General features: G+C 43.9%; 1 protein-coding gene across 1 annotated transcript in view; it reads right to left on the minus strand.

Annotated features, from left to right (window-relative positions):
* Positions 1-3,072: 3,072 nt before the first annotated feature.
* The window catches only part of si:dkey-34e4.1 (carboxyl-terminal PDZ ligand of neuronal nitric oxide synthase protein), a 38,841-nt gene continuing 30,291 nt past the window's right edge, over positions 3,073-11,622 (minus strand). Inside the window, exon 11 of the mRNA XM_056432785.1 lies at positions 3,073-4,564. Within this exon, the coding sequence (XP_056288760.1) occupies positions 4,192-4,564 (373 nt within the window). The 3' untranslated portion in view covers positions 3,073-4,191. The remainder of the gene's footprint in view (positions 4,565-11,622) is intronic.

An 11,622-nucleotide genomic window follows, 5' to 3' on the forward strand; every position in this document is an offset into this window, starting at 1 on the left:
CTCCTCCTTCTTCACCAGTTGGGAGAAACCACAGCGCCTTCCAGCCAGATATAATATTAGGCTGTAATTTCATATTCATACTCTCTGTGCAAAAACCCTCGATTATTATATCTCAGAGACTCCCTCTGGATATATTTGCTTTCAACGAAAATTAGGTTTTACATTTTTATTCATGCAACAGTTACAATAATCCTCTCAGCAGTTGTTATTTGTCCTCAGAAGCCAACGACATCATCACTTTCCCCTCTAAACTACTACTGTATTTTTTATTTCCTCCAGTATGATGCTCTAGTCTGACTATAATCGTTTGTCTTTCTTTTGGACGACTCCAATTATACATATCCCCCCCCCCCCCCCCAATAATAACTCAAACACTTTCCAGACTTGTCATCACAAACTATATTTGGCTACTCCAAAGTGTTCGTAAACGATCTCAAAGTACGAACAAGACTGCCAGACTGTCGCTGCATGGCTTCTTTTGGGCAGGTTGTTAAAGTATAACTCCTCCCCTTCAGAGGGAAACATCTCTGAGGAAAGGAAACACATTGAACCTCAGGGCTCTTGAACACACCACGTTGGGCCTGTGCATCGCCTCATAGAAGAGAGAAAGAATAAACGCAGCACGAAGCACCCACAGCCCCTATAACAGGAATGTGATGCCAGAGCTCCTTAATGAGACTCAAAGAGCAAAAGGAAAGGACGAGCATCGAGTAGATGCCCCTGACACAACATTATCATAGTGTATGTCTGTTGGAAAAATAAAACATCTAGTGTACTTACCAAATTGAAATAGTTCATTCTTTATTTGCAATACTGGAGCTAGATCTGGCTGCTGGCAGCCATACAGACCTTGATCCTGAAATCCTTCAGACACGGCCTTTGACCCCAGGAGTAGGCAAACAATCCATGCACCACCTCTTGGACTTCATGGTGCCCATCTGTTACTGTCCTGGAGCACCTCCACTGCAGGCTGCCTCCTCTTGCCATGAAAAGCAACAGCAGACACTTCCTAGAACATTAAACACATGCAATAAAACAACTGTTATACGGTCATAATCTGACAAAAATCATTCATATTCACTATTTGTAGCTTGAATATTTCTAGAAATTCTCTCTGAATCACTTTAAGTCCTAAGCTGTATTGCCTTATTTTTTAAATAAAATGCACTAAGTATGTCTTGTTACTGCAGAGGGCATATGTCCAAAAATGCTCCATTCATATACATTTTAGTTTCTACAGAAACCTTATTATCAAACATTGTGCCTAATTTCACTCATATGACTAAGTCCTCCAAATAACAACACGCATGCAATCACTTAGCACAACCATTCGAGCATAACATGTGTGAGTTTCATCAACTTACCATGGTTAGTTTAGTTGTTTGGACCGAAATTGTAGAGAGTTGAGCTGCAAAATCGTCTTTTCCAGGAGTCGGAAAAAGGAGAAAATCTACCTCGCACCTGGTCTCTGCTGATTGGTCAATTTCCACAGAGGCGTGTGCAGTGACGTAGGAGGATCTCTGCTGATTGGCTGGGTGAAGTCCATGCTAGGCTTGAAACATCCTAAAATTACATTCCGTGACTTAACAGTAATATTTACAAAAAGTAAACTTTCAGTTGTGTATTTTCTCCCTGTCGCTGGTGCGAAATGCATTCTGGGATAAAGGCTCATGTGCGACGCGTGTATAAAATGTGTACTCGTTCAACAGTTGTAATCATTTATTTTAACACGAACAAATCAGATGCCGACTCCCGTTTCCTTGCATATTACATCTTTATTCATTGATGCCTTGAACCCCAGCATTAAGATGTATTCAACGCTACAACAGCAGAAATCTATTATGCCCTAAAAATGGCCAACAGGTTAGTTTAGCCTCTTCTGGTATTATTCCATAAATTCTAGTTAAAAAGAAAACATTAACATGTTTGTTTGAGAATAAAATGATTTCACACAATGCTACTGGGAAGTGTTGAGAAGTCAAAATGTAAATGTGTTTCCTGAAGTGTGTTTTATCCATAACACATAATGCAACCGCTCTTTGTATCAACACTGATTATTTACGATATTTTAAAACCATTAAGATAGGGAAGTTAAAAATAATCCTGATATTCAATAATATACATATTTTGGAAACTTTTAAGAAGTCTTTTTCATTATTTTTGTTTACATCTGTAACACCTAAACAGCTACAGAGATGATGCATTGCCTAAAGAACTAGAAATTAGTCATAAAAAAAAAAAAAAATTAAAGATAATTCATGCAATAAGAGATAATAAGCGTAAGGTCGCTCGAAAGGTCACCGCAACCTCACGGAACACGCTTTTGGCCATAACTACAGAAAATGTAATTATATCACGCATTCTGGTATTGAACCGGTTCCGATGTAGGCCGCCTCTCTCTCGAGAGGACGAACAAGAGCGAGGACCACACACACACACACACACACACGCACACGCGCGCCTGCCTTTACCACGCCGCACACGCACGCCGCCACGCACACACGCACACACACGCACGCACACACACACACACACACACACACACACACACACACGTTTAAAGATGTGCAACTGTGGAACAGAATCCAGAAAAAAACATGCATTTACCGTAAATGTAAACAGCGAAGGGAGAAGAGAATGAGTCTTTATCGCAGATACGAGATCACATATTCGGAGCTTTCTGCATACAATACACACATAAACCAGATGAAAGACGTAGAGAAACAAACAAGTGCTCAAGTTCTTCATTTATTCCTCTTTATTAGTGTTTTTCTTCCACGTGTTATTGCTCAACATGTGATGTTGAGAAAAGCCTTTTACACCGTCACCTTCTCACCCCCGACCTCCATCACGCCACAGCTGCTCTCCATCGAGCACCACTTAGACCTGCCTCATTGAATAAAACACTGAAACACTCCAACGCACTAAAATGCCACATGCATGTCAAAAAGAAAAAAAAATGGATTCAATAAATAATTCTATTCATTATCTGCTGATTATTTATTATATCAGTTCAAAACACACACATATATATATATATATATACACTTATATATATATACACACATATATATATATATATGCATATATATACACACACATACATATATATATACATATATGTATACAAATAATATACACATACATAAATATATATGTAATTTAAACGAGGAGCTTAATTTCTCCTGAAGTGACAGATTTCCTCTTAATCCTGGATTATTCAAAGTCAGAATCAGAACAGAGAGAATCCGTCTTTCTGGCTCAGTGATTCCAGATTATCTTCCCGTCGAGTCTTGAGGTTCATTTAATCCCTCGCGACCTCCTCAGAGCCCTGAAGGCTGCTGGCTCCACTATTTCCGAGGGTGAAAGTATCTCACATTCAATGTTTTTTTGAAAAGATACAACCCCACGCTACATGCTGAACGCGCGCAGCACGGCACACGACATCCAGACGGATATTCCAATAATCTCCGCAGCGCTGCTTCAAAGCCGGCAAGTCTGGAAAGCCCCAAATATAAAGAGCACAGAGAAAAAAAATCTATAAAACCCACTGATCGCTGGGAAAAAACAAAACACAGCCACAGCTGAATGTGCATAACACAACGACATCGGCTCACTTCTATCCTCCCTACGTCCTTTATCTGACTTCCTTGTTCCCTCCCATCCTCGCATCAGGTGCTCTACAGAAGGCTTCTCCCAACATCACCCAGTGAAATATGCAGAATATGAGCGTTTCGACAATAGTTTGCACCACAGCGAAGCATCGCACACACACACACACACACTTTTATTTTCTTTAAGGTTTGACTACGAGCAAAAATAAAACGTGTTTCCTTTGAATCCTACGGTAACTTAACGCGTGACCTCTTAACCGTGCACGGATGGCTACATTGTATCCTGCTTCACATTCTAGTCACTAAGTGGTCAATCAGATCATTCATTTAAAATTACAAAAATACTAAATCTGTCTATCGGCTGATGATTTATACAGTACTCAGTAGCCGGTATATGTCATAATAATTAAAGGTCCGGAGATGGAGCCCAGTGCCAACACACGGGAAGTATTGCATGAGAAGCTGATTGGAGTGAAAGGTCAGCAGGGGTCAGCCGTGCCCCTAACTCCTCTCCTGAGGGTCTTCCTGGCTGCTCTCCGGCAGCTCGTCCTCAGAGAAACTGATATGAAGGCAGGTGTCATCCATCGGAGCGGAGGGGAGCGTCGAGAGAACCGAGAGAACCGCTCGGTCCCTCTCCTCCGGGGGACTGTCGCAGCCGCTGGAGGCCGGCAAAAACGTTCCGCGGTCCCCGAAGGGGTCGTCGGGGTCGTGGTCGTCGTCGCGCGGCGCCGACGGCGGCGACGACTTGGTCTCGGACCGGACGCCCGAGTCCTCGCTGGTCGAGCAGGAGCCGCTTTCCCCGTTGCCGAGGGAGTGGAAGTCGGCGGACGACGAGGAGCTCGGGGTGACGTCCGGGAACGAGGCCGGTGACCTCGGAGGCCGGGGACAACGTCCTGCTGGCGCGCTTGCGGTTCATGGAGGGCGGAGGGTCGAGCTTCGGGATCACGGACCTGCCGAGAGGAGAAGAGGGGAGAGGTGAGCGGAGGCCGTCGTTACTCGTCGCGTCCCCGGACACGCCGCGTCGGCCTGATCGGTTTCTCTCCACGAGAATCTCTCTCTCTCTCTCTCTCTCTCTCTCTCTCTCTCTCGCTCTCTCTCTCTCTCGCTCTCTCTCTCTCTCTCCCTCGCTGCCTGGGGAATTATCTACATCCCACAGCTGCCCTGGTGAGAAATGAGGAAAAAGAACGGGGGAAGAAAGGGAGCGGATGAAAAAAAATAATAGCTGGGGGTGGGAGGAGCAGTGGAGGGGCGGGGGGGGGTCAACGAAGCGAAAAAAGAGCTGCAGGCTTTCCTCTCTCCAACACCCCAGAAATGGCTTCACTGCAGTCTCTCCTCTCAGAGACACAGAAGACGCCCCTCAACCAGCACCGGAGCATTCTCTTGGGAAACGAGTCGACCACCGCTTCCTCCACCGCTTCCTCCACATCACACCGGTGCCCCCCCCCCCCTCCTCATGAGATCCGGTTTGCGGCCGGGCTCCCGGTCTCGGTAATGAAGTTATGCGACTTGCTGATGTGTTTAGCGTCTCTGCTCCGGTAATGACGGAGCTCTCTCCCCCCCCCCCCCGACCAACGAGTGGAGACGCACGTCAAGTCAAGTTCAACCCCGTTCGTGGCTCCCAGAGGACGAACCTTTTCCTCCGGTGCCATGTTTAAAAAATGAAGCCGGTGGATATTCGCACCGTTTCTTTGCGAAGATAAAAGTTCAGTTTGAAGTTTGAGAAGTTGTGGAGATGTTTTCTCGGAGCCGACTCGTCTCATTGTCTGAACTTTGACTCAACGCGCCTCTCTCGCCTCCCTCCATGTCTTCTTATCCTCCCTCCCTCCTACTTCTCCCTCCCTCAATCCATCCCTCCTCCTCCTTCTCCCTCCATCCCTCCTCCTCCTCCTTCTCCCTCCTGTGTCTTCTCCTTCTCCCTCCATCCATCCCTCCCTCCTCCATGTCTTCTCCTTCTCCCTCCTTTGTGTCTTCTCCTTCTCCTTCCCACTCTTCCTTCTCCTTCTCCTCCCTCCATCCCTCCTCCTCCTCCTCCTCCCTCCTCTGTGTCTTCTCCTTCTCCCTCCTCCTTCCTCCTTCTCCCTCCCTCCATCCCTCCCTCGTGGTCACTCCATTCATCCAGCTCTCGCCTCATTCAGCCTCGCACCTCTGCATCGCTAATCCCTTTGAATGAGTAAATTCTGTCTCACACATGACAAACAAATGGAAAGAAGAACGATTTAAATTCACTCGGATCCTTCAAACCGTGCGTGTGCACTTTGGGATGTTGGGATCAAGCGCAAAAGTTAATTTGTTGGCGTAAGATGAACATTAGAGACATTAGCTGACATGTCCACATCCCTGTCGTACTGCAGGTGCTCAGCCTGAAGGACAAGCGAAGGGCCCACAGTGCTCATGATGCGCGGTGATGTCACAGTGAAGGAGATTGTTACCGTCGCATTGAAAATGCGGAAGGCTATGTTTTGATCGCCGTGTATTTATTTATTTGTTGGCGTGTTATTCGCATAAGTCAAAAAGTATTAAACCGAATCGCATGAACTTTGGTGGGATGATTGGTTATTATCCGGGGACCATTTGATTAGATTTTGGGATCGATCGGGTCAAAGGTCAAGGTCATCAAAAGGTCAAAATCTTCTTTTTACCATAGCGCGGTCAATTTCTATCCAATTGGCATGCAACTAATGCCAAAATGTTCATAATTCAATGCCCAATATTGTGACATGCGAAGGTATGCGCTCTACTGAGTGCCCATTCTAGTTAGTAATATTATTAGGAGCTTGTTTAAATCCGACCGCTTCGCATGACTACGAGAGGGGAATGTGGTTGGGCGTTATTCAGGGGGTCAGGTTGTTGGTTTTGGGCAGACTGAAGGGGGGGATGAGGGGTGTTAGATGAGGAAGAGGAAGAGGAGGAAAGGGTCCTGGCACCTGTACCAAAGAGAGGCGACAGAGGACAGAGGACCAGGGACGAGTGAACGGAAAAGCCCATTAAAGCCACGATGTGCAGGACGTTAAATATCGGATACTTTAACACTACAATACCCATGAGCCTCTGCTGCATTCGTGGTGGAGAAAAAAGCCAGTCGGAGCCTCCAATCCTAGCCGTGGAGAATTATTGAAAAAATGCTTCTCCTGCTACGTTAATGAATGAAACATCACGGCGTTATTAAAAACAATGCCAACCAAAATGTACCCAGAATCAACTTAAGCTGCAAATTCTTTTATCATTTTATTTTATTGTCTTCTGCTGCCCCCCCGAAGCCGAGGAGGTTTATTAAATTAAAAGGGATCTGGGGAGTCACAACTTTACTCACCTTACAGTTTCAAATATATTTCAATCGTCTTTTGCACTGATGACTCAGCTGAGAGAGTTTTATGACCCAAAGCAGCCGTGAAAAGAGCCCCGACCGTTATTCTCCATCGACTGAGAAAAATACCAGAGGTGCCCAGAGCAGCTCCTCTACTTTAAACTACAATGTCACCCACACACACTTATGGATTTTACTGAACAATGTTCACTGTGTTGGGTTATTAATCTTTGCAAGTTACTGTACTTGTACACTATATTGAATGCATCCCAGTGGCAGGCAGGAAGGGGAGTGTGTATGAGGATGAATAGCACACACACACACACACACACACACACACACACACACACACACACACACACACACACACACACACACACACACACACACACACACACACACACACACACACACACACACACACACACACACACACGGGGGGGGACCGTAAGGTTTCATGTTTTATTGTCTCAGGCGATTCATGCCAAGATTTCTTTAGTGTGACATCAAATTAAATATAGGGACCTATGCAGCAGCGTATGGAGGACTCAAAATGACTTAAGTATAAATAAATAAATAAATGCAGGAATAAATATAGGAATAAATAAATAAATAAACCGCCCCAGCTCATTTGAATATACGGACACGTAAATGTCACACATAAATAAATGAAGAAATACGTGTGGACACGTAAATAAATAAATAAATAAATGAAGAAATACAGAAATGTAGAAATACATTTATTTAATGATGTCCTGTTGAGTTATAACTTATATTTATTAATTTCTGTATTTATTTATGTATTTATACATCTATTCTTGTATTTATTTATTTATACATTTATTTATTCTTGTATTTATTCATCATTTATTTATACTTATGTCATTTTAAGTCCTCCATAGCAGCGGTGTTACCCCCCCCCCCCCCCACATGTGTCTGCACAACACACGACTCATAAGCACAGCATGCAGGTTTTAATTAACCATTCACTAAGCAGGCAATCAGGAAGATAGCCCGAAAGATTCATCACAATACTTTCATAAAAAAAAAAAGCTCTGCGGATCAACAGGTGGAGACAATATAAAAGGAATCAATATATTCCTATTTAGAAGGTTATTTAGAAATAATGTACCCGTCGGCCTTTGAGACACACGCAAATAATAAGGTGCTGCGCCCACGAGGTTTATTTGAAGTCGATGATTACGTCATATAGCGCTGGAGTCAGTGGGCCGGCTGGGGGTCCGTGGTGGTCGATAACGCCTGTGGTTTAAAGCAGGGTTCTTACACATTTTGACCGATGGATTTCCAGGACTTTTCCATGACTTTAAACCAAATTTCCATGAACAAACTGAAATCTCGGTATAAGCATGAAAAATTTAGAAAATGTAGCGTATTGAGAGCGTATGCCGGCTTATCTTTTGAGCGTCTTTCTTTAAAAAAACATATTAATTATTTCAAACTCGGCGTCAATGAACATGTGATTATAACAAATTTCCATGACTTTTCCAAAACTTTTATCATTTACGTTTTTTCCATGACTTTTCCAGGCCTGGAAATGACCATTTTAAAATTCCATGACTTTTCCAGGTTTTCCATGACCGTACGAACCCTGTAAAGATAAGCACTGATAATGAGAGGGGAAACAACGGAGGGGGGGGCATCTCAGTCAGGGCGAGACGGTCAGAAGAGGAGTGTCCTTCCTTCTGCCAGTTTGTAGAACATAAAATACGGCGGTAAACACTGATCCGCTGGGGAAATCCCCAAAAGACACGAGTAAATGGATGCAATAAAATGGGGGGGAGGAGGAGGAGGGAGGGGGAGGGGCAGGCCGACTTTGCCAAAAGTAATGCAAAGGAGTTTAATGGAGGAAGGCCAAATAACACAATGGAGCCAACGTTTCCATTTCCCTCCTCCCGTCGGGTTGTGGTTATGATTGAGTGACGTTGGAAGATATAGGAGCAGAAAAACACGAGCGTTTAAAACCATCGAAAGGTCGCTTCATAAACTGAGCCGTTTGTTTTCCTGGGTTTTTTTGTGCAGTAATAACCGGACTTTGCGAGTAAACCCGGCATGAAGGTTTTATGACGACTGTTTACGGAGCGATGACGTCACTCGGGAGAGAGGACGCAAACAATGGGCCAATAAAAAGAGGGGCAGGACGGCCGGGGGGGCGGGGCGACACTTTAGAACATAAACAAAAACGAAATCTCTGTTCAGCTTTTCGGCACAGAAAGTAGAAAATGTGGCAGACAAAAAATGTAAGTCAGTTGTTGTGCAATTACAAATAAAAAGGGAAAAGGAGCTCAGCCAGGCACACAACCGATCCCAGGTGAACCAATGCTGATGGAAATGTACGGTCACACACACACACACACACACACACACACACACAGACAGACACACACACACACACACAAGCGTGCCGAATACACACTCCACACGCCATTTAATTTCCTCCTCGTGCTTTTTGGAATTAACTCAACGCGCTCTCCTCGGATTGCTTTTAGAAAGAGAAAAAGCAAAAGGGAGGAACACATCAAGTGTGAAGACAGGGCTCCAGACTGCGACCAAATGGTCGCATTTTGCGCCTAAAATTAGACACAGTGCGAGTAAATTTTTCATCAACTCGCGCATGCGCGACCAGTAAATTAGCAATTTCTTTTTTTTGTTATTAAATATTTTTGTTGTTTACAAACTTGTTCTACACTTCAGCCCACTATAGTTAGCGGTAATGCCTGAATGACTGGTTTGCTAACCGACATTAACTCCAGAAGAAGAAGAAAGGAGACGAAAACCGAAGCAGAAGGCTGGCCTGTGTGAGAGCAGGGGGCTAATGTGTGAAAAGAGGCGCACCGCAGCGGAGACACAACGAGGGCGAGGGCCGCAGAGTGAGAGGTCCACGAGGGGATCCTCACCACCGAGCGGCGTCCCCGTCCCCCGAGTTGAATCTCTGGGTCAACTCAGCCGACTCTCACATGTCTGAGCCCCTATACACTGTCGCTCACGGTAAACGCATTCGATCTGGAGCGCGCGAGGGTTTTGATAACGTTAGCGGAAGGATTTAAGTGACAACATCCGGTTTTGCAAAGTTAGCGGAAAGAACCACGTGAAACAACATCCGTTTATCAAAATAAGATGTCGACAAATCATACACTAACATATAAAAGTAAACAATGAACTGATGTATCTTTATAGATATTTTCTGAGATTTAGCTTAAATTATGCTAACATTAAAAATGTTTACTGTACCAAGGAAGAGTTTATAAAAATTAGTCAGTCTTTTGTATGTTAAGAAAAGTCCTGTATATAGATTTCCCCAAGAGTTCCAGGAAATGAATGATGCAGATGTGTTCCATACATATCTGAAATCCCCTACAATAGCAATCAAACAATTTTAATGTATCAATTAGGAAATTTTTCAAAGTAAAAGTTCTAAATGTTTAAAGAAATCGGTAATTTCTTTAATGTTTGAGTTGCTTTATATGTATTTCCTCATAGTCCTAGGCAATAATGCTACACAATAAATAGAATGCTTCAATCAACACCGTGATCGGTGATTGGTATTATCGGATCGGCAGATACTGATTTCAGTGATCGGTATTATCGGTGATCGGCAGATACTGATTTCAGTGATCGGTGATCGGCACCAAAAACCTGATCGGTGCATCTCTAGAAACCAACAAATGTTTTGATTGGCCACATCAGTGCAACATGCACATGCTCAAGGTATGTTTTCTCTTCAAATATGTTTAAACTCAATACAGTAACTTCTGAAGAGTTCTCTGTTGTGAATGTTTTGCAGTTCATGAAGGCAAACAGGCATAAGATTGTATATTGTCAAATTATTTATCAGTAATACAGTAAAAATGATGGGAAAACTTTGCAAGTCGATTTATAGTGTGTCAGGGTTTTCCTGCAGAGAAAATTTGGGCGCGCCTAAGCCGCTTTCGGCGCCTATGACAAATCCCGAGCGCCTAAGGCAAAAAAAAGTCTGCGTTGAAAAAACCAAAAACAACTGTGTTCATCAGGTTCATGTCAGCGAATATGTTCTCAATAGTATGTTTCAAGGAGGTGTGCTCACCTGTGTGCGCGTATCACGGCAGAGCGGCCAGCTGCTGATCACGCACTCAATAGCTCGACTGCATGAATAGAAGGTGACCACCCAAGACCCATTTTGACCCAGGAAAAAGTGCGCCCCTAAATTTTCTGCTTGCGCCCCTAACATTTTAAGTTAGGAGCGACTGTGCTCCTAGTTAAAAAAGTTAGTCTGGAGCCCTGGAAGAGGAGGAAGAGAACCAGGGGGATGAAAAGGAAAAGGACTGAAGAGTTCGTCCTGCTCTATCTCATGTAGTAAATGTATTATTTTTGAGCTGGTCTTTTGTTATGGTCTCCAGGAGATTAAAAGCTCATCAAAAAGTAATTAGATGCCGCGGCTCCACGCTCAAGGCAACGTCAGCGGCGTTCAGACGTGACGTCAAATAGAGCCTCAAAGATCCTTGAAAGGCAAAAACACATTTATATACATAAGTTATTCCCCCCCCCCCAACAAAAATGAAAGAAATCCATTTACTTTCTTTAATCTCTTGCCGCACGTCTGAATGGATTTTTATTTTAAATGAGTTATTCCACGAAACAAAAACCCAGTTGAAGCTGATGGAGGAGTTTCCTTGTTCCTCTTGGATCTCATTGTTTTCCTCGTTTCCA

Source organism: Pseudoliparis swirei, chromosome 15 (assembly GCF_029220125.1).
Source record: "Pseudoliparis swirei isolate HS2019 ecotype Mariana Trench chromosome 15, NWPU_hadal_v1, whole genome shotgun sequence".
Lineage (NCBI taxonomy): Eukaryota > Metazoa > Chordata > Actinopteri > Perciformes > Liparidae > Pseudoliparis > Pseudoliparis swirei.